Consider the following 23,576-nt stretch of genomic DNA (forward strand, 5'->3'; position numbering starts at 1 on the left):
TCTGAATCTATGTGTGCTCAGCTGTCATGACTCGTCTTTTTTGCTAATGAGAGGAGATCGCGAACATTCTAAAGTACAAACTACAAACAGTGGAAAAAAAGGGGAATGAAAAAGAATCTGTGGTGACTGAGTGAGATGGCGAAAGAAGCAGCGGTTCCTCTACTTGACCCCCTCTCACACTCAGGGACAGCTTCCACTGTTCAAACCCTCGGAAACATCATTGTCTCCGTTGTCGGCACGGGCGTCTTAGGCCTCCCTTTTGCTTTTAGAATTGCTGGTTGGCTCGCTGGATCCGTCGGAGTAATCGTCGCTGGTCTCTCCACTTACTACTGCATGCTCCTACTTGTACGATTACCAAACCCAAATTCTTTAATAAATAATTCTCTCCCTTTAATTTCTCTCTCTCTCTCTATTGCTAATAAAATCTGGGGATTTTTTTTTTTAATGAAATTCTTTTTCTGGGTTTCTCAATCAAAATGATAGTAAATATTTTAAATTCAATTTTTTTTTCCCCACATGGAATTGGAATTGGAATTGATATTGTTATTGAAATTGGACTTGATATTGATATTGGAGTTGGGACTTGGAAATTGGAATCGGAATTGGTGAATGGATGTTTGTTGCAGGTTGAATGCAGAGATATATTTCAAGAAGCAGAGGAATACAGTAGTAGTAGGGGAAGGGACGAGGTAAAAACATACGGTGACTTGGGTTATAAAGCTTGGGGAAAAGCAGGTCGATATCTAACTGAGTTCCTCATTGTGATCTCTCAATGCGGAGGATCCGTGGCTTATCTTGTATTCATAGCCCAAAACCTCTCCTCCATGTTCACTTTCACTTTCTCTTTCTCTACCTTCATACTTGTCCTCATTCCCATCCAAATAACTCTCTCTTGGATTCGATCCCTCTCTTCCCTCTCTCCCTTTAGTGTGTTCGCCGATATCTGTAATGTACTGGCTATGGCTATCGTTCTAAAAGAAGACCTCAGAATGTGGGAGGATTTGTCCGAGAGGAAGGCCATAAGGAGAAGTGTGAGAGGATTGCCATTTTCTGTAGGGGTTGCGGTGTTCTGCTTTGAGGGTTTTGGGATGACATTGGCGTTGGAGTCTTCCATGAAACAGAGGAGGAGATTTCGATGGATTCTGGGCTTGGCTTTTACAGGGATAACGCTCCTGTATGCGTGCTTTGGATTCTTTGGCTACTTGGCTTATGGTGACCAAACTGCAGATATCGTTACGCTCAACCTGCCAGACAATCACTGGTCGACTACAGCAGTCAAGGTAAATAAATTCCCTTCCCTTCACCAATACTAATTAAAAAAGATAGACAGACATGAGATGAGTCGACTAACTTTTTAACTGGTTGGTTCGTGGTGGGTTATATCAATGGGCAAAACAGGTGGGGCTGTGTGTGGGCCTAACCTTCACATTCCCAATAATGATGCACCCCATTCACGAGATTGCAGAGGCCAAGTTGAGGGAGAGTGGATGGTTTCGAAAACTCTGCTATTCTTCCGGGCTGGGGGGAGGTGGTGGACAGTTGGAGTGGTACATGGTATATGTCAGCCGGGCTCTTGTGGTGGTGACATTGGCCGTGGTAGCCTTGTTCGTACCTGGCTTTGGTGTGTTTGTGTCATTGGTTGGGGGCACAGTATGTGCACTGCTCTCATTCGTCCTTCCCGTCATGTTTCACCTCATCTTCATGGGTTCTTCTCTGGGTTTCTGGAAGAGATCCTTGGATGTTGTCATCTTGATTTGTGGCATGGCTTTGGCCGCTTACAGCATTTACAGTGTTGCTGTGGGCAGCTCCAAGAGGCAAGGGGGTTTTTCTTGATTCAACTCATAACAACAATCCATCTTGCTGTGGAGGATGAAGGGTGTTACCTGTTGTTGAGTCACAAACAGCCATGTGGGTGTCTCAGATATGTTTTGGAAATTAATGGTGATAATTTTTTAACCCAGTTAATCCTAAACCCTCTATCCACGCAATATACTTTCTAAATCTCCTCTTTCCTCCCTCTCTCATCTCTCAACGGAATGCCCCTCCCTCTCTTATCCCAATCTCCTTCCCTTTCTTATCTCAAGTTGAGGCAATGGATCTTGTAACTGTGATTGAGACTTATTAATGTATGTTTTGAGATGGTTTTATGGGATTTACTTCTCCTATTAATGTACAAGAGGGAGTTTTTGTTGATGCATTATAAATCCAATCCATGTTGTATGTAGGAACAGCTCTCACCTGGAGATTCATCTTGTGGCTTTTGAATTATTGAACTTATCCATTGCATTGCATTGCATTTGTTCCTTGGACTTTGATTCCTGAATGCATCTGCCTTTTTATTTAGTAATTTAGAATGTGAATTATTGTAGGATAAGTTTTCTAGTTTTGGATAAGTTTGAAATTCTGTACCCCGAATGGTGATGAAAAAAACATGTATTTGAAATTCAAAGTCTTGCAACCTGGAATTGGAAATACCAAAATAAGTTTAAATGCATGCAAGTGTAACTGTGCACTTCTACAATATGGATATCCCTTGTAGATGGACACTTAGCAAACTTATATCTGTTGTGTATAAGTATGTGTTCCACCTCAATACGATAACGTAAGAATGGGTACGATCGTCTAAAAGCTTATTAATAGAGGGATCACTGTGGTTCAAAGATATGAAGGTCACTAGATGGAGAGCATCTCCAGCCACGACTCAAATTTTTTACTCACATTTTAGTAAAAGTTTCATTTGATATGAAACAATTAGTGGTAAACTAAAAAATTCAGGCTAACCTTACGGACTTAGTAAGATTTCAAATCTTATTGAGGGTCTTTCAAATCTTGAAAGACATTGAAACCTTTGACAAATAGGAAGAAGAAGGAAATTAGAATATGGAAGAAAGAGGTAAAAGAATGGAGTTAAAATTGAAATTTCAAAGAATGGTGCTTAAGGAGGAAATAAGTTGAAAACAAAAAATGATGGTCAAATGGTTAAAAGAAGGGTATAATAACATCAAATTTTTTCACAAAGTTACCAACTTCCATAGAAGAAGTAATCACCTTAATAAACTTTCTATCAAGAATATCATAGTGGTAGGAGAAGAGAAAATTAGGGAAGGTGTGGTGAGCTATTACAAAAATATGTACATGGAAAAGGAGTTCATAAGACCACAGTCGGATAATTAAGTCGTTAAATCAGGAGGATAGGGTGTGATTGGAAAGATAAATCAGGGAGGAGAAGGCTAGATCAATTCTATTTTCGATGAGTGGGGATAAGACGCTAAGACTGGATGGATTTACTATGAAATTCTTTAAACATTATTGAAAAATCGTCTTGAAAGATTTCATGAAAGTCATCAAAGAGTTGCAAGAAAAGAAATGTCTATATTACAACCTTAATGGCACCTTTGTGGCTTTGATTCCCAAGAGAATCGAGGCGGATAAGTTAGGAGATTTAAGACCCATTAGCTTGGTGAGCTTAGTGTACAAAATTATATCCAAGGTTTTACCCTTGCATTTGAAAGTAGTTCTTCCTAATTTTATTGATGATAAGAAAATGGACTTTCATTAGGGGAAGACAAATTCTTGATGGAGTTTTGATGGCCAATAAATGTCTTAATTCAAGGATTAAGGACAAGAAAAAGAGGATGATCGGGAAAATAGATTTACAAAAGGCTTATGATCATGTGAATTGAGACTTCTTAGAATATATGATGAGGATGATGGATTTTGGAGTGAAGTGGATCAGTTGGATCATGCAATATTTTACAACAGTGTCTTATTCAATTCTTGTCAATGGGAGTTCAGCTGGCTTTTTTAAGGGTTCGAGATGGTTGAGGCAAGGGGACCCTTTATCTCCGTTCTTATTTCTTATAGTAACAGAGGCCCTGAGTAGATTGTTTAGAAGAACAGTTGATTTAGGAAAGCTTTCGGTGTTTAGGGTAAACGACAGATCACTTATTTCCCACTTACAATTTGCAGACAATACATTGGTGTTTTTAGATCATTCAAGGGATCAAATGAAAGTGCTACATGTTTTATTGTTTTACTTTGAGGCTATTTCAGGATTACATATTAATTTGCAAAAGAATAAGATTTTTGGGGTAGAAGATGTGAATGATATACATTTGATGGTTGCAACTTTAGGCTGTAGGCATGATATTTTACTTACGTTTTATTTGGATTTACCGTTAGGAACACCCTAAAATAGTAATAAAATTTGGGAAGGTGTAATTGAGAGATTGGAGAAAAGGTTGAGCACGTGAAAGGCCAAATATCTATCAAAATGAGAAAAAGTAACTTTAATAAAAAAACACTTTGACGAGTATCGCGGTATACTTTCTCTCCCTGTTATCACTTCCTAAAACCATTGAAATTAGATTGGTAAGGCTCATGAGAAAATTTTTGTGGAATGACAAGAATGGTAGGAGGAAGTATCACCTGGTCAGATAGAGGTGGATTTGTATGCTCAAGAAGAATGGGGGTTGGGAATTAGGGGTCTTAGATTAGTTAATAGAGTACTTTTAGGAAAATGACTTTGGAGGTTCGAAAAGGAAAATGGTAATCTGTGGAGAAAGGTCATTATGGCTAAGTACAGGTAAAAGAGGCTAGATTGGTATAGCGGCAAGGCTAAAGGCTCATATGGGTGTAGTGTGTGAAAGGGGATTCTTAAGGTGAGTAAGAATTTTGATAAAGATATTAGATTCAGAGTGAATATGAGAGACAAAATCAAATTCTAAGAAGATAGTTGGTGCAGCACATCAACTTTGACAACTCAATTTCATCTTTATACGCTTGTTATTTGAAAAAGAATTGTTCGATCTAGTAGTGTTTGATTCACAACGATTCCAATTCAACTTGGGATTTGGGGTTTAGGAGAAACTTTAATGATTGGGAGCTAACAGAGGTAACATTTTTTCTTGATCTCCTACATTCTTTTAATCTCAACGAAAGTGAAGAAGATAGGTGGGAATGAACGAAGGCAAAGGATCTCAGATTCTCTGTCAATTTTTTCCATAAGTGGCTTATCCCTTTCGCTAAACGTTCCTTCATGGGGTCCATCATTTGGTCAAAGTTAGTTCCCTTTAAAATCTCATTTTTTGTTTGGTTGACTTACTTAGGGAGGATTCTTACGATGGATAATTTAGTTGTTCGGGGTTGGATTACTCCCAACTGTTGTCCCATTTGTTTGATGAATGGAAAATCTGTTGACCATATTTTAATTCATTGCTCTTTTTCTCATGATATTTGGTTAACTTTCCTTAGTCTATTCCGTATTAATTGAGTTTTACCTCATTGTTAGAAGAGTGAGCTAGTAATGCTTTTTCCTTAAGAAAAAAGATACCTTTGGGATATGTTTCCCTCGACTATTGCTTGGGGGTTGTGGAACGAGATAAATAGCAGGGTGTTCAAAAGTAAGATGAGAAGCTCTTATGGCGTTTTCTTGGAGAACTTGGGTTTTTTGTTCCTTTGGTTAAAACAGAACATAGAGTTTGCAAGGACTACTTTTGATGACTTTGTTTTTAGATGAAATTATTTTTGTAATCATTAATGTTTTAGATTTTTTTTTTGTTTTGCTTTTCTTTAAGAGGCTTTGTCGACCTCCTCTTCTTGTATTTTGTTCCTCCTCCTTTCTTCAATATATTATACTTATAAAAAAATGGTAGCATCCTTAAACATGATCCAATGCCATAGTGTTGTAAAGGACAAAATTTTAGAAACTTTGGAAAAAATAGTTAATTTTCACCGTTGAATTTTAATTTTAAACGTGAGGATTCGGTAACCATCCATTTTCAACATTTTGGATGAAGTCCAAAATAGTTTATTATTATTTTTTTTTTTCTTTTGAATGTGAATGTTCAAGGAAATCTAGAAGGCTCTAATGTTGGATTGTCAATGTGGTAATCAGTATGGGCCCAACAACCTTTAATAAAATTTGGAAACTTACTAAATTAGTATGAAAAGTAATTTTCTTATGTAAAAAATGACCGTTGGGATTTGAGTTTTACTCAAACTTTACCTTGATTTGAGTTGGGGTAAAAACCAGTTTAGTATAAGTTTGGTTCAAGGATTGGAGCTTCAAAGGTGACATTTTTATTCAAATTTGAAATTTGAGTCTGACTTTGGGTAAGGGCTGGAGATGGTTTCTCGCCCTATGAAGACATTTGCCTATACTGAGGAAAATTGAGTAGGAATTATAACATTGTATATCATGCTAGAATCCATAATTAGATTGGTACTTGGTAGGTTTTGGGCAATGTTCAAATTGCAGTTATGAATCAATAAGAATAATGGTAGAATAAAAATTAAATAGCCTTGGCAACCAATGGTTGATCCATAGAGACAACGTTATCCAATTATCTTTCTAACTCAAGTCAAATAAAGATTTTGGGTAACCAATTGAAAATTAATTTGGAAATATTTATCAATTAAACTAATAGAAAGTAATTATTAAAACTATAAGAGAAAATTTTAGATCAGTCAAATACACCCTACCAAATATAATAAATAAATAAGTTCGAATCTTTTTATCTCAATCTACTCAAACAAAACTAATGCCTGTAGATCAGAAAGTAAATCTTGTTTAGCACATATAATAATTAAAAAATATGATTTCCTCTTTAAATAAACAAATATCAAAATCAAACTACCGGAACTAAGCATGCTTTAATTTGACCTTATCTAAGATTAAACCATCAGAACTTTCGAAAATTTAAAATGGATTTTCAATACTTATAAACAAAAAGTAAATCACTAAAAACATTAAACAAGATAGATTCAGAACAAGTTCATTCATTATATGTTACTTTGACTTCATTGATCTCTCTAACGGAGATTTAGCCCAGAAATATTGCAAAAACAATAATAGCAAAATAAAATAAAAAGAAAATAGATGAGAAAATAAAAGTTGTCTTTTATTGATCTTGGAACTGAATCTGACAGCGTCTCCTTATAAAAATCGAAACTAATAAAGAACAAAAATAAAAAATTCATAATTCTCTAAACTTAATTCTGATGATATATATAGGGTCCCATTCAATGGCTAACTTTTTAGCAAAATATTTTTCAAAACATGAGTTAGAAGTTTTGGAATGGGCTGATTTTTGGTGAGGATGATCTCTACGGTGAGGAGATCATCATCACCAAAAATCAGCCCATTCCAAAACTTCTAACCCCATCAAAAATAGTTTACAAAAAAAGGATGGTCTACGATTTTTCAACTTGTAAACATGGGTTAGAAGTTTTGGAATGGGCTGATTTTTGGTCAGGATGATCCCCTCACCGTAGAGATCATCCTCACAAAAAATCAGCTCATTCCAAAACTTCAAACTCATGTTTTGAAAAATGTTTTGCCAAAAAGTTAGCCATTGAACGCTACCCGTATGTATATGGGGTCCCGTTCAGCAACAAACATTTTGGCAAACATTTTTCAAAACATGGTTAGAGGTTTTGGAATGAGCTGATTTTTGGTGGGGATGATCTCTACGGTGAGTAGATCATCCTCACCAAAAATCAGTCCATTCCAAAACTTCTAGCCCTAGTTTACAAATTGAAAAATCGTGGACCGTCCATTTTTTGTAAACCATTTTTTATGGGGTTAGAAGTTTTGGAATGGGCTGATTTTTGGTGATGATGATCTCCTCACCGTAGAGATCATCCTCACAAAAAATCAGCCCATTCCAAAACCTCTAACCATGTTTTGAAAAATGTTTTGCCAAAATGTCTGTTGCTGAACATTTCTCATATATATATATATATATATATATATATATATATATATATATATATATATATATATATATTTACAGATTTACTTTAAATTCTAGTCTAGTATCTTATTTATAGAGATCAAATTAAGGTTTCTAGGATACGAAAATCTTCCTTAAACAAAATAACTTCAAAACTTCAATACAAAGTATCTATAGCCGCCAATCTTCTATGAAAATCTCGAGGCATTCTCCATTGACACCACCACACCGCCCAAGTTGACCAAGGCGCCGCGGTTTATTTGGGCCCAATGGATTTGGATTTTGACTTGTGACTTTGATTCGGATCCTAAATAGTAGTGGATGCTTCGGATTTTGCTTATTCTTTTTTGAAACTTTGCGACTTTTTCTGTTACACGAAAATAACTATGATTAGGTCTAAAATATACCATTTATTTGAAATCAATAATAATTATAGGCTAACAATGAATTATATCTAATTGAGGGATTTAGTGTATAATTTACTCATAAAATCTATGTAATTAGAACTTTAAAAATCACTTTCTAAACCTTGATCATGCAATTATACAACCCAAAAGTGACAAATTGAAAATTGTGTGTAGGGCCTATTGCTCCATATAGCACTTTTTCCACAAATGAGAGAGAGTCATGATGAAAATAAAATATCATCTCAGCCTTCTGGTGATCTCTTGTTGATGTTACACTTTGCCAACCATTACAGGGAGCTACAAGAGGATCTGCTCCTCACAAGAGGGGTTTTCAAGAAAACTACCTAAAAGGAAAAAAACTTTCCAACAACATGAGCATTAACGTAGTGATTTTACTTCCAGATGTGTGTGGAGTGTGGACCCTGTAGTACTGCACATGGTGGCTCATTTTGCACCACTTACATCTTAATATTATATTGCAAAGCAATAATAATAAGATTGGCTTTATTGTCCAGTACAAAAACTTTACCGACTGTTCAACCTAAGGCAAATGAAGGTGTTAATTCTCTAGTATAATCTATCAGTGCTAAAAAAAAAAAAAATCTTCATTTTGGAAAGTTAAACTGCAGATATAAAATTGAGATTGTTTGGAATGCAATTTGAGAGGTTTTCTTCTAAATGGATGTTTAGTCAATTCAAAGACATGCATGATCAAGATTGATCATAAAGTAAATTGGGTAATTTAGACTTTAGAAAATGACTTTTCATATTGATAATCTCAAGAAAAGAGTTGAGTTGGTTCTGTTATGAAGTATTGAGTTGAAGCTTGCTCACCATCCCATCTTTTCCTTTTAACAGCGCCATGTCAATGTTCCATTGGTTCGTAGATGGAGAATTCCCTGATATCAGAGTTTAGTCCTTTGCATGATGACCACTCTGTCTCCTTATTCTTAAGAGATGTGCATATGAATGGAATCTCTCCACTGTTGTTCATCATCTTAAGATATTTAAGGCAACGGGGTGGCTTTGATTTGTTCCATCTATTCGTAATTGATCTCAATTCCCTCATGGCATAGGTGTTAGGTGCTTGGGTGTGAGTGATCATGCTTGTTTTGAAAACAAGAAAACAAAATCCTTAACGAGCAGTTTCTCCTTAAAAATTATCAAGCTTTACATCCAATTAAAGTGCCTTCCCCCCAGGATTTGGAAACTCCAATTCTACCAAGAATACCAAACAAAATATGGGGAAAAAACTATTTGATTTAAAGTGTGATTATTTTAACATGTGCTTGTTAAATTCTTTAATAAGAATGCATGTATCTATATTGACTCCTTGTCCATGTATCACCCAAAAATACACTGATGAGTGCCACTTAGATGTAGAGCATATTTTATTTTAAAGGAAGAAAATAAAAAGACAAATCAATTTTTATCATTAGATTTAAATTTAAATTTAGGAGTTGAGTGACCATCCAAAAAGTTATTTGATGAGAATTTTTTTCCATACCTATTTTAAAGTCTAAACCATAATTTTAAATTTGACTCGAATGTCCATCGAGTCGAGTCAAATAAAAAATTTAGGAGTCCATCAAGTTAAATTAAAATATTTAAATACTTTTAAGAAGCATTATTTATTTTTTCTCCCAAAATCAATCATTGTAAGATTTATTGTTCTTCTTCAATCTTAAGATCTATATGATGATAATTTTTATATAGAAAAAGAATCTTATGAGAGGTTGAAGTGAATTTATTATAACAATTAGGAAATATAATCCCTGTTAAGAAATATAGGGTTATTTTTTATTTATTGTTTATTAAGGGTAGAATAGTCTTTTCAATTTTCTTTGACTTAACCTATATATAGTCTCTTTGTATTTAGGTTAAATCATTCTTTTGTATTCAATTGCTTTTACGTAGAATCAATAAAACAGTAGCCTTTTTCTTTTTCTGTGTGTGTTTTTGGATTGTTTAACATGGTATCAGAGCGTTCATGGAACGAGGTTTGAGAGGGATTTCGTTTAGTTTCTGCAATCTGAAAAGAGACGATTTCGATAGGATTTTCATTCAATTTCTGCAATCTGGTATTTGGTTTTCCTTTCTTTTACGATCTGGTTATCTTTGTTTTTTTTATTATGACTACTGAAAGAGACGATTCGCTTCAATCTGTGAGTGTGAGGTTGGATGGAAAGAATTATTCGTATTGGAGTTACGTGATGATAAATTTTCTTAAGGGTAAAAAGATGTGGGGATATGTTAGTGGAACTTTTGTGAAACCTAGGGATACCGATGAGGGTTACGCTGCTTTGATAGATACCTGGGAAGCAAACAATGCAAAAATTATTACTTGGATTAACAATTCTGTTGAGCATTCCATAGGTACACAGTTGGCGAAGTATAAGACAGCAAAGGAGGTTTGGGATCATCTGCAAAGGTTATTCACTCAGTCCAATTTTGCAAAGCAGTATCAATTGGAGAATGACATACGAGCTCTTCAGCAGAAGAACATGAGTATTCAGGAGTTTTATTCTGCTATGACAGATCTTTGGGATCAATTGGCTCTTACAGAATCGGCAGAATTAAAGGCATGTGGTGCCTATATTGCTCGTAGAGAGCAGCAACGGTTGGTACAGTTTTTAACGGCTCTTCGCAGTGATTTTGAAGGACATAGAGGTTCAATTTTGCATCGTTCTCCACTTCCTTCTGTTGACTCAGTTGTTAGTGAGTTATTGGCTGAAGAAATACGTCTTAAGTCTTATTCTGAAAAGGGAATTCTTTCTACTTCTAGTCCTTCTGTGTTAGCAGTACCTTCTAAGTCCGTCTCTAATAATCAGAATAAGCCTTACACACAAGTTGCCTTCGATGAGTGTAGTTTCTGTAAGCAGAAAGGACATTGGAAGGCTCAGTGTCCTAAGTTGAGACAGTAGAATCAATCGCAGCAGCAATTTCAAGCTTGGAAACCTGGCAACCAGTCACAATCTAATGCTTATAGACAATCTCAGGGTTATAAACCACCACAGTCTAATACTGCAGCAGTAGTTTCATCAGATCCCTTCACTGATCCTAGTACTCTGGCTGAGCAATTTCAGAAGTTTCTCCCCTTACAACCACAAGCTATGTCTACTTCTTCTTCAGTAGGTCAGTTGCCTCATAGTTCTTCAGGTATGTCACATTCTGTATGGGTCTTGGATTCTGGTGCTTCACATCATATGTTTTCAGATTTTTCATCTTTTACTTCTGTGTCTCCTTCGAATTCTATTCCTGTCATGACTGCTGATGGCACTCCTATGCCTTTAGCAGGTGTTGGTTATGTTGTCACACCGCACTTGTCTCTCCCTAATGTTTATCATATTCCTAAACCTACATTAAATCTTGCATCTGTTGGTCAGTTATGTGATTCTGGTAATTTAGTCACGTTTTCCTCTTCTTCTTGTTATGTGCAGGATTTGCAGTGTCAGAAGCTGATTGGGACAGGCCGTAGGAAGGGAGGATTATATATTTTGGATGAGTTAAAAGTGTTAGTTGCTGCTGCTACTAGTGTTGATTTGTCTTCTTTTCGTTTGAGTCCTTCTTCTTCTAGTTTTTATTTATGGCATTCTCGCCTAGGTCATGTTTCGTCTTTTCGTTTGAGATTTTTGATTTCTACAGGGGCTTTAAGAAATTTGCAAACTTCTGATATTTCTGATTGTAGTGGATGTAAACTGGTAAAATTTTCAGCTTTACCTTTTAATCGAAGTATTTCTATTTCTTCTTATCCATTTGACTTGATTTATTCTGATGTATGGGGACCTTCTCCTGTTGTCACAAAAGGAGGGTCTCGATATTATATTTCTTTTATTGATGATCATACTCGTTATTGTTGGGTTTATTTAATGAAACATCGTTCTGAATTCTTTGAGATATACACAGCCTTCCGTGCTCTTGTCAAAACTCAACATTCTGCTATTATCAAATGTTTTAGGTGTGATTTGGGTGGGGAATATACTTCTGATAAATTTTGTGAGTTGCTTGCCTTAGATGGAACTATTCATCAAACTTCATGTATAGATACTCCTGAGCAAAATAGTGTTGCTGAAAGAAAACATAGGCACATTGTTGAAACTACTCGTTCTCTCTTGTTGTCTACTTATGTTCCTAGTGTGTTTTGGGGTGAAGCTGTTCTTACTGCTGTAAGTTTGATTAATACAATTCCATCTTCTCATACTTCAGGTTTTTCTCCTTTCGAAAAGTTGTATGGGTATGCTCCTGATTATTCTTTCTTTAGAGTTTTTGGTTGTACTTGTTTCGTTCTTCGTCCTCATGTAGAACACAACAAGTTGTCCTCTCGATCTGTTATTTGTGTTTTTCTTGGTTATGGTGAAGGTAAAAAGGGGTATCGTTGTTTTGATCCAATAACTCAGAAACTTTATGTATCTCGTCATGTTGTTTTTCTCGAGCATATACCTTACTTTTCTATTCCATCCACTACTCATAACTTGACTAGATCTGATCTTATTCGTATAGATCCTATTTCTAAAGATTCTGATAGTTTGTCATCTCAGGTTCCTAGTACTTCAAATTCCCCTTCTCATGTTCTTACACCGTTATCTTTACAACCAATTTGTATTGATCATTCTGCTGGTACTAACACTTTGCTCTCCGGTACACCTGAAGCTTCCTCTTCTCTATGATCTCTCAAGCTCCGTCTGAGATTGTGGATCCACCTCTACGTCAATCCATACGCACTCGTAAGTCTACAAAGTTACCAGATTTTTCTTATTCTTGTTATTCTTCATCTTTTACTTCCTTTTTAGCTTATATTCATTGTCTCTCTGAGCCCTCTTCCTATAAAGAGGCAATTATTGATCCTCTTTGGCAACAAGCTATGGATGAAGAACTTTCTGCTTTGCATAAGACAGGTACTTGGGATTTGGTTCCTCTACCTCTTGGTAAGAGTGTTATTGGTTGTCGTTGGGTATATAAGATCAAGACTAATTGTGATGGATCTATTGCGCGATACAAAGCTAGGTTGGTTGCAAAAGGGTACTCTCAACAGTATGGTATGGATTATGAGGAGACATTTGCTCCTGTTGCAAAAATGACTACTATTCGTACTCTTATTGCAGTAGCTTCAGTTCGTCAGTGGCATATCTCTCAACTTGATGTTAAAAATGTCTTCTTGAATAGAGATCTTCAAGAAGAAGTTTATATGGCGCCCCCTCCTGGTGTTCCACATGATTCTGGGTTTGTTTGCAAGCTCAAGAAAGCATTATATGGTCTCAAACAAACACCTCGTGCTTGGTTTGAGAAATTTTCTGTTGTGATCTCTTCCCTTGGATTTACTTCTAGTAGTCATGATTCTGCTCTTTTTGTTAAGTGCACTGATGCAGGTCGTATCATTCTGTCTTTATATGTTGATGACATGATATTACTGGTGATGATATTGATGGTATTTCAGTTTTGAAGACAGAGTTAGCTAGACAGTTTGAAATGAAAGATTTGGGTTCTCTACGATATTTCTTGGGTATTGAGGTAGCTTGCTCACCCAGAGGTTATCTTCTTTCTCAGTTGAAATATGTTGCAGATATTCTTGAGCGGGCTAGACTTACGGATAATAAGACTGTTGATACTCCCATTGAGGTTAACGCAAAGTATTCTTTTTCTGATGGTTTACCTTTGTCAGATCCTACTTTATACCGTACTATTGTTGGGAGCTTGGTATATCTCACTATTACTCGTCCAGATATTGCATATGTTGTTCATGTTGTTATTCAGTTTGTTGCTTCTCCTACTACAGTTCATTGGGCAGCTGTTCTTCGTATTTTGCGATATCTTCGGGGTACAATCTTTCAGAGTCTTTTACTTTCATCCACCTCTTCCCTTGAATTGCGTGCATACTCTGATGCTGATCATGGCAGCGATCCCACAGATCGCAAGTCTGTTACTGGTTTATGTATCTTTTTAGATGATTCTTTTATTTCGTGGAAAAATAAGAAATAATCTATTGTTTCTCAATCTTCAACCAAAGTAGAATACCGTGCTATGGCATCTACTACCAAAGAGATTGTTTGGTTACGTTGGTTACTTGCAGATATGGGAGTTTCTCTTTCCCATCCCACTCCTATGTATTGTGACAACCAGAGTTCTATTCAGATTGCTCACAACTCGATTTTTCATGAATGAACTAAACACATTGAGATCGATTGTCGCCTCACTCGTCATCATCTCAAGCATGGCACCATTACTTTGCCATTTGTTTCTTCTTCTTTGCAGCTTGCAGATTTCTTTACCAAGTCGCATTCTATTTCTCGTTTTCGTTTTCTAGTTGGCAAACTCTCGATGCTTGTAGTTGCCGCATCGTGAGTTTGAGGGGAGATGTAAAGAAATATAGGGTTATTTTTTATTTATTGTTTATTAAGGGTAGAATAGTCTTTTCAATTTTCTTTGACTTAACATATATATAGTCTCTTTGTATTTAGGTTAAATCATTCTTTTGTATTCAATTGCTTTTACGTAGAATCAATAAAACAGTAGTCTTTTTCTTTTTCTGTGTGTGTTTTTATATAGTCTCTTTGTATTTAGGTTAAATCATTCTTTTGTATTCAATTGCTTTTACGTAGAATCAATAAAACAGTAGTCTTTTTCTTTTTCTGTGTGTGTTTTTGGATTGTTTAACAATCCCTTCTTGCATGATTTTGGTGGAACCTTCAAAGCTATCTTATTATTATTTTTGGATAAGTAAACTTGTAGATAGAAGCGAGGGACGAAAATACGACGTAGGAGATCAAAATCATATAATAGAGAAGAGGAGAAACGTAGATAATAACCGCATATGTTCAACGTTCATCCATTGTTCTTTTGACTTCATTCCGTGTGCCTATCATCGACATTAACATCCATCCCTAAATATCGGTTGACGTCACGTCACGTCACAATGGTGAGACTGAGATGCACGCAGTTAGAGATGATTCCTTATCTCACACTACATGCTACGTGGAGTAGTCAAGATCCTTCCATGTAATGGCAGCTGCACGCGTTTTCTTTAGTTTTGACTTTTGACCTTTAATCCCCATCCAGAGCCAACACAAGTACAGGACATTCCGAAAATTTCATTTAAATTATAATATAAATATTTATTATTATTAATCTATTACGATGATCTAGATGATGGTTAAAAAAAGAAAGAGTTAACGAAAACACGGAGTTTGAAGATTAATTGAAGACCCATTCGCACTGCTAGCTTAGCTTAACTATGACTGTGACCGGCACAACCAACATAGTTAGGTCCCAGCGGCCCCACACATCATCGCATCGATTACCACACGAACGTCACCCTATTTGTGAAGCTTCTAGGACGCGCAAAACCTTGAGAGCTGCAAACCAACTAGCAAATATAAACCGCCCACCGAATATATGTATATAAATACAATGTTCTCTCTTTAATTGATAATTTGTTCTACTTTCAAAAGCTTATTACAAAGAACGAACAAACCACCCCAAACATTATTTTTGTCTACCCTACCTTCTTTTTTTTTCTTATACAACTACTAGCTACTAATTATACAAGTTCAATCTTGTTTAATTTATTCTTCCCAATAGAAATGAAAAGTGAAGTTAGTTCTACTTCTGCTTCCTTGGAGAATATTGATTCTGATGATAGTAATGATAATAGCAGACGACCTACAGCAGGTTCAGGTTGGTCTCCAAAGTCTACCTTTCTGAGATTAAGCAGGAAATTATCTTCCCCAAGCCCCAAGAAGACAGACAAGCAGCAGCAGCAGCGTAGTCTTTCCATCGTCCCCCAAATCAGTGAACTGGAACGTGTATTCAACTACTTCGATGAGGATGGAGATGGAAAAATCTCAGCTGCGGAGTTACAGAGTTGCGTGAGAGGCATTGGAGGCGAGTTGTCGTTAGCGGAGGCAGAAGATGCGGTGGCATTGATAGACTCGGATGGAGACGGATTGTTGGGTTTGGATGATTTCCGAAAATTGATGGAAGCAAATGGCGAGGAGGAGAAGAAGAGGGATCTAAGAGAGGCATTTGGGATGTATGAGATGGGGGGATCAGGGTACATAACCCCAAAGAGTTTGAAGATGATGTTGAGTCGACTGGGTGAGTCCAAGACGATTCAAGATTGTAAGGCCATTATTCGTCTCTTCGACCTCAACAGTGATGGTGTCCTCAGCTTCGAGGAATTCAGAGTTATGATGATGACTTGATTCATTTCATTTCTCTTCTCCCCTCCCCTCCCCTCCCCTCCACATATACATATTACATACGATACAGACATACATATATATTTCGAATAAATTCTCCCTTAATGTGTTGGTTAATTATTATTTCATAGGATTTAATTAATTTCTATTTACAGTTACAGATTAGGTAGATTTGTATTTGTACAATTTTTTTTTTTTTTTTTTTTTTTTGTTTTGTGATGAAGAAGATTTTCCTCATTTCTCCTATTCCTCCTCTTCTCTAAACATTTGAGCATCTGTGCTTAATTAAACTCCTAATATTTAAGCATTGTCTGTGGCTAAGAAACCGATTTAACTGGGTTTAATTAACATGGGATCAATAATGACTTAGCAATTCAGGTTGAATATTATTGACATTTAACCGTGTCTGTAAGTGGTAATATCACGATCTGGGTTCAAAACATGGTTTCAAAACACAGTTTGACATCTCGTTCGTGGACGAGTTGTCTCAGATGAGACAACTCATCAACTTGTATATGATGAGATAAACCATTTAACTTGGTTTAGAATTATTTATTTATATAAAAATAAAAATAATTTTATTATTATAAAATAAGTTAGATTATTATTTTTATTTATATAATAAATCTTTAAATCTTTAAAAATTAACTCTTTTTAATTAAAACATACAAAATCCCAATTGACTAGGACGAATTTTCCTGACTCGGCTGAGATAAACTCGGTCCAAGATTTTCAAAATATCACTCGAGTCATGTCGTTTGTCATGGAGAGTGACATGCCTTGTCCATTTGTCTCTTTCATTGACAATACTGAGATGAATTGGATGAGTCTTGGGCGAGATTTAAAACCATGATTCAAAGCAACGGATGGAAATATGGATGGGCATGCATCCCTCCACATAGAGGTGTCAAACCAGAAGAGAGGAGATTGGATAAAAAGCATGTTATAGCATTCCTCACAAACACGAGTTCAGGAATTGCAAATTGTTATTCTCTCTCCTACGTAATTAGATGATAAATCAGCAATCAATCAATAGCACATTCATCTTTCCAACAAGGAGATTTAGTATGGTAATTGAAATATTTTACATCTCACAATATTTTTTCTGGATGGGTAAAAGCCTTTTTAATAACCTCAAATTCAATTTCAAAATTCAATGAACACAGGTAAAGAAAATTCGCATTTTTTCTTGACAAATGCCTATGAATTATGGTGGCTAGTACAAACCACATACACGCAATAAAAAAAGGAAGATTAACTTATCACTTAGCAGCTCCACAGGCACATCTTTATAAATGCATTACAACCAGTATGTAAAGTATATTCTCACATATGAACATATTAAAAATAAACCAAATAGGCTATATTCTTCACACTCCATTAAGAGTGACCACCATCTTGCGAGGGGAGACAGCAATGCTAAATGTCATCCAAGAAGAAATAAGCTCAAAAATCATATACTGTCCACAGAATGACCTAGAAACTCTCTTATTAACTCGAATTCTCAAACAGTCCTATTTATTACCTTGTCGATGTCCTTACTTAAGCATTTAAGAAAATGTTTCTGGTATTATCCTATTTCTAGTTAAAATTAAACATTTTCTAAGTCGGCTGTCACAGAACTTTAGAACTAACTAATCAGCAGCTGATGTCCTATTATAAACTAATGATGGACCACACATGGTTCCTTTTATGAGGGTGGCTAATACAGTGCAACTTTCTACCATGACTTTATAACACCTGATGACAATACTCATTTGCTGAAGTTGGTTGGTTATGCTTCGACATATTTATGTTTTAATTTCAGAACCACAACCTTCGTTGCATTCAATGGTATTCCTATTCTACCGGTTCCTCAGAATTTTTTTCTTCTTATCACGATCAAATGGAAGAAGTAACATAAAAATTGGCCAGATATATTTTCCTGTAAGGCCTGAAATTGATATTTTCAGGTAGAAAAACTTTATTCTTGAACTGATTTATGTTCGTTTAGATGTTGTATTGGTGGGTTATACACTTAAACTAGTTGTTTTTTTTTTTTTTTTGGATACCTAGACTTTTTCTAATGGTACTTCTCCCATGCATACTTCTTATTATGAGTTTGTTTTATAGATCTCATTTATTCCTTGATCAACAATACTGATCTGATTCACAGAGCATGGGGATGGACTTCAAATTCTTCACTATGAAGATGGACAGAAATACGAACCTCACTATGATTACTTCCTTGACGAATTTAACACTAAGATCGGAGGTCAGCTGATAGCTACCCTTCTGATGTATCTGTAAGAGTTGCACTCTCTTGGAGTGCAGTGCTATTATGCCTGCAATCCAGTGTTTCTTTAGGCTGCATGTAATATAGGCCAACTTTGATCCTCCCCCCTCATTTTTTTCCCTTTTTCCCTTTCTGCTATTGTTACAGCTCAGACGTTGAAGGAGGAGAGACAGTCTTTCCCATTGCTAAAGGAAATATCAGTTCTGTACCGTTGTGGAATGAGTTATCTGAATGTGGTAAAGAGGGCCTCTCTGTTAAGCCGAAGATGGACAATGCATTGCTGTTCTGGAGCATGACGCCTGACGCTATTGTCGATCCATCAAGTTTGCATGGTAAGTGTAGTTCCATATCAATTAAAAGCTTACTTTTCACGTTGTAATTCTGCAGACGCATGTGCCTTAGTTTTGAGATAGAAACCGAGTTGTGTTTCATAATTTATACTTTTCAATTGACAGTTAAGAGATGCATTGCACTCTGGCACAGGGGATGTCCTCCATGGTTCTGGGACTGAATTATTCAGGATTCACATTCACACTGCACTAGTCCTCAGGACCATCTAACAGTTTGGACCTAGGGAGGGTATCCTTCTGAAGCAGATGCCAACCTCTTTCTTCAAATAATTTGTTCATATTGAACAAAAGCAGGATTCTGTGTCTCCAAATATCATTTAAGTTTATGAGTTCAATTCTTATTCTTGTCTTTATTCCATGTGGTTGCCCTGTGATCAAGGGTAATAAGTGGTCAGCTACGAAATGGATGCACGTCAACAACGAGTATAAGTTTTAATCTACCACACTAGAAGGTACTTCTCTTGAGAAAATTTGAAGTAGTCATTGGTGGGTTATTTGTATTCTTTAACTATTATTGAAGCTATTCCACCTCTCATTTATTTGCCATCTAAGGCTCCAATTTTGTGAATGTCTTTGAGTGGGAGAGTGAAGTTATCTTATGGATTTAGCATTTGGAAAGTCATTGTAAAAGTATTACCAGAATTCATTGCATTTTGAGAGTGCTTGTTGAAACTTTATCTACTGGAACTTGTAGAGATCAGGGCCACAAGACAATGTGATAGTTAAGGGCCTTCCTGTTAATTAAATGTTATAAGATGGATAACTATATAATTGTAAGGAATTTGGTAGTGATTCAATAAAAACAGAGTAGAAGAGTAATACGACCCATCCCCTCAAGGCACCAAAATAGTGTGCATGTCCCCTAAGGTGTAAGCTTTTTGAATAAGGCGTGAAAGACTGACAAAAAAGGACATTCCTTGAAAGCCTCAAGCCCTTTCTTTCAAAATCTCCCTAAGACGAGCATCAAAGCATAAGCCTCCCCCAATATGCTTGTGATAAGTAGCCCAAAGTGGATTTTTGACTCATTCCATAACAAGACGATAGCTGGAAGTTTTTTTTTTTTTTTACCCTTGTTTGATGCAACTTTTCTTGTAGCTACTGGAGTCGTGGAATTTCTTCTGTTTTCCATGTTGAGACCATGGTGACTTGGCCTATTGACTACCTTTCCTGTTTCTTCTCTCAAACCACTTTTCGTGTAACGAAAGATTTCTTTTTCTTTTCTGTTAAAAATATTTTACTGCACCACGTCCTATGATGTTTCATCCTCTTAATTATATCATTTTCTTTTGGCAGGTTGTTAAGATGAGCTTCCTTAGGCAAGTTTAATACCTATGTATTTTGTAACAGAAGTTGTTCAAATGTCAACCAGAGCTCTCCACCTAGTTCATGTTACAGATTTACAATGTAACATGTGTGGATTTGTTGCCTTTGTGCCTTCAATTTTGATAAACTGATGTCTCTCTTCTAATCAGCATTCAGGTTGACAGACAATCATCCTTTTTCCCCTCTGGAGCAATAAAAACTAGTTTCTCTTTATTGTTACAATACAATGTATGTTACTGATGTATTATTGTGGTACTCAATTCAAATGTAAAACTAAATAATATTTTAGAGAAAAAAAATACAGCAATATAGAGGTCCAATTTGCTTGTGGATGTCATTTGATGGTAGTTTCTTCTGCCTTGATACCAATTTAATTTATTATTAAGTGGTTCACTTTTAACAATTCGATTGGATGCTGAAACCATTAAAAAAACCGCAACAACTTGCAAAAGATTTGAAATATTTGGACAGAGTTTCATTCGGCTGATATTTCCTATTTACAGTTTTATACTCCCACTTGTAGGGGTGTAGTCGTTGGATGATTTGATTAGTCATGATCATCATTTCCAACATTTGTCTGTCCTGACATTACTAACAATATCAAAAGTTGATCAGAAGTAATGATTCAAGTTAATGATTTCGATTTCTCAAATTAAAGGCCGACTTTATTTTTTTTATTGTGATAGTTAGGCCCCCCCCCCCCCCCCCCCTCCCTTTCTTTCAAGCTATTTGAAATTCATTGAATAATTTGGATTTATTTGAAATGAGAGATTCTAGGTGGTTCTGTAGTTCCTTCTTCCATCAGTTGCCAATGTTCAGGTCGTTGAGATTCATGCACAATTTTAGTGTCTCACTTGATCGCTAGTCATCGAGAGGTTAGAAATATATCTTCGTTCCAGAGAAAAAGAATGAACATTCATTTGAATTTAATCCTTGTGGAGTGAAAAAGGAACTTTACCATTTCTGCCTCCAAAAACATAACTAAAGATCACCAAATTAGAAAACATTTGAATTCCCCAAAAAATGGGTTCAGCTGTGATCAAACGCTAATTTTTGAATTAAAAGCGATTGCATGAATTTCAGACCCCAATACTCAATCCTTTTTTCTCTTCTTACAAAGATCTCAAACAACATACCTCCACAGTATTTGAACCCATGGTTCAATTACACCTAGTCCCGGCTCATCGACAATCTCGATCACTTTGCTCCTGTGCCATATGTTGTTTGTGCTTCTCGACATGCTTGTCTAGGGCAGATTGCACGGCGTTCCTGCCACCGATGAGCAACTTGGTGACAATTTCTAGGTCTTTTTTGAACCACGCTTCTTCGAATTGTTGTCAAGCATTATCTCTGAGGACATCTCTCCACAAGAGGCCGCATGCATTGGGCCAGGCGGAGAAGCGCGTGGCTCTGATGATGTCTCGATAGAGACTCAGAGCCTCTTGATGGTTGCTGGTGAGGTGTCGACGTGTGGAGAGCTCTGCTTCATAAAAGTTGTAGCTCTTCTCTTTCTTCACTAAGTGCCTCTCCAAGAGTTCCTCCACTGTATCTGGGCCGTTGTGCAAAAGCTTTCCATGAACAAAATACTGCCTCTAATGCTGTTGGGGACTAGAGAGATCGCTAGAATTCTCAATTTCTCTACCTTGATGGCCATCTTCACCACCTAGTACTTGTTTGTTGTCTCCCTTCACAGTTAGGACTTATCAGCACAACATTTCCATTAAGATCTCAGTAGTTTGTACATGTTTCACATCATATGGGTGGGTCTTACTCCCAAAATTTCTTACGTGCAAAAGTGACTTTCTCTGAAAAATATTTGCAAAATGATTCACGAAACAAATTCAAATTTATCTTGAACTAGTAGAATGCATGTGAGTAGAACATCATAAACAAAACAACTCTAGTTCATATAAACTTAATTTCAAAATATAAACTTACAAAATCCTAAGATTCTAAGAAATCCTAGCAAGTAAAAAAATTGCTGAAACAACTTATCTCTAAAAATGCCTAGAAATCTAGTCCATAAATTCACAAAGCAAATAAGTAACTAAAAAAAATAAAAATAAAAAACTTCAAACTGGATTTGAGGCCTGACAACATACTCCTAAAGAACTTATTTATAAAATAACAGAAAAGAAGCCAGAGATTTATTATGGGATGCCGATGCCATGATGAATTTGTGAAGGACTTTTGATTTCTTATTATCAATTGAATTTAGATTATTATTAACTTTTGTTGTTCATAATCAAACTATTATTCAGTTTTTTCTTGTTTGCTTATACCTTTTTTATATATGATTCCCTTTGTTTAAATGACTACTTTTAACAATATCACATAGTTTATGACCAATGAATGTAAAACTAACGAAAAAGTTGGGCTTTAATACAAGAATGATTAGGATTCAAATAAATCAAACCCTTTTGGAGGTGAATCAGCTTCTCAACAAACATGCTAAGCATCTCGTTCCCCAAAACAAGATTACAACATAAAAAGTACTATGTGAAGATAATTAAAAGGCAAAGCAACAAAAAACTCTCCAACCAATCAAATAATTCAAGATATCTCAACATCTACCATGCAATTTAGCATAATCAATGAAAGTTGATGCTGTGAGGGTTGAAATTTTCTTTTCTGGAATCCAAATTGAAATTAAAGGGCACCACAATCTTTACCAGGTTGAGGGAAATCGCAAGTATCTTGATTTCTTCTTAAAGAGAAACTTTTGGTCAAATCCAACTCAAATTACTTACAAAAGATCCTATTTTTTTCAAAACCCAATACCTCAATTTTCACCAATAATTCCATTAATCCCTTCAACTTCTCAAAAAGATTAACGAATCAAACATGCAAAAGAGAAAAAATTCGAATGTAATCTCTATTTGAGGAAGGAACAGTCGTGAGCATATCTCAGTGATTTGGTTGTTTTAGGGTTTCAATAGAAATTCCATGCTAATCTGGATTCACGATAGAATAGATTGATTTACCAAATAGTTTCGATCATTCTTTATTTATTTTCTCTTCTTCTTCTTCTTCAGAGAGAGCAAGCAAGCATGTTGACTGATCTAAGGTTAGGGTTTTTATTTTAAGGATTCAAGAACAAAAACAAAGATGAAGAGAAAATACAAATCAAAGATGCGAGGTTGCGAGGAGGATCAGAGATCTTGAAAAATAAAAGAGAGATTTTAGGGTCTGTTCTTTACAGAAGCCAGCTCTAGCTCCAAAAGCTTCTTTCCAGCACTTAGGTTTCTGAAACCATGGCCTAAGATTTCAAAAGCTTATTCTTCTTGTCT

General features: G+C 35.9%; 2 protein-coding genes and 1 long non-coding RNA gene across 3 annotated transcripts; all 3 read left to right on the plus strand.

Annotated features, from left to right (window-relative positions):
• Positions 1–2,330, plus strand: LOC147390027 (amino acid transporter ANT1-like). Its single transcript, XM_086419305.1, has 3 exons — positions 1–345; positions 627–1,280; positions 1,399–2,330. The coding sequence occupies exons 1-3, from the start codon at positions 136–138 to the stop codon at positions 1,831–1,833; spliced, it is 1,299 nt and encodes a 432-aa protein (XP_086275431.1). The 5' UTR covers positions 1–135; the 3' UTR covers positions 1,834–2,330.
• Positions 2,331–15,553: 13,223 nt separating this feature from the next.
• Positions 15,554–16,584, plus strand: LOC147390028 (uncharacterized). Its single transcript, XM_086419538.1, has one exon. It carries the CDS (start codon positions 15,721–15,723, stop codon positions 16,339–16,341), a length of 621 nt encoding a protein of 206 aa, XP_086275664.1. The 5' UTR covers positions 15,554–15,720; the 3' UTR covers positions 16,342–16,584.
• A 1,835-nt stretch (positions 16,585–18,419) lies between these two features.
• Positions 18,420–20,462, plus strand: LOC147390029 (uncharacterized). Its single transcript, XR_015170814.1, has 3 exons — positions 18,420–18,945; positions 19,069–19,415; positions 20,257–20,462. It is a non-coding gene; the product is annotated as an uncharacterized LOC147390029 (long non-coding RNA).
• The last annotated feature ends 3,114 nt before the right edge of the window (positions 20,463–23,576 follow it).

This window comes from Akebia trifoliata, chromosome 12 (assembly GCF_017979445.1).
Source record: "Akebia trifoliata isolate Shusen 1 chromosome 12, ASM1797944v1, whole genome shotgun sequence".
Taxonomy (NCBI): domain Eukaryota; kingdom Viridiplantae; phylum Streptophyta; class Magnoliopsida; order Ranunculales; family Lardizabalaceae; genus Akebia; species Akebia trifoliata.

What these genes read in the sequence shown, in the direction of transcription:
- LOC147390027 (XM_086419305.1), top strand. Translation starts at nt 136, where the DNA reads ATGGCGAAAGAAGCAGCGGTTCCTCTACTTGACCCCCTCTCACACTCA. An exon ending in ACTACTGCATGCTCCTACTT is followed by an intron (nt 346 to 626) that starts GTACGATTACCA and finishes TGTTTGTTGCAG; the next exon opens with GTTGAATGCAGAGATATATT. An exon ending in GGTCGACTACAGCAGTCAAG is followed by an intron (nt 1,281 to 1,398) that starts GTAAATAAATTC and finishes TGGGCAAAACAG; the next exon opens with GTGGGGCTGTGTGTGGGCCT.
- LOC147390028 (XM_086419538.1), top strand. Translation starts at nt 15,721, where the DNA reads ATGAAAAGTGAAGTTAGTTCTACTTCTGCTTCCTTGGAGAATATTGAT.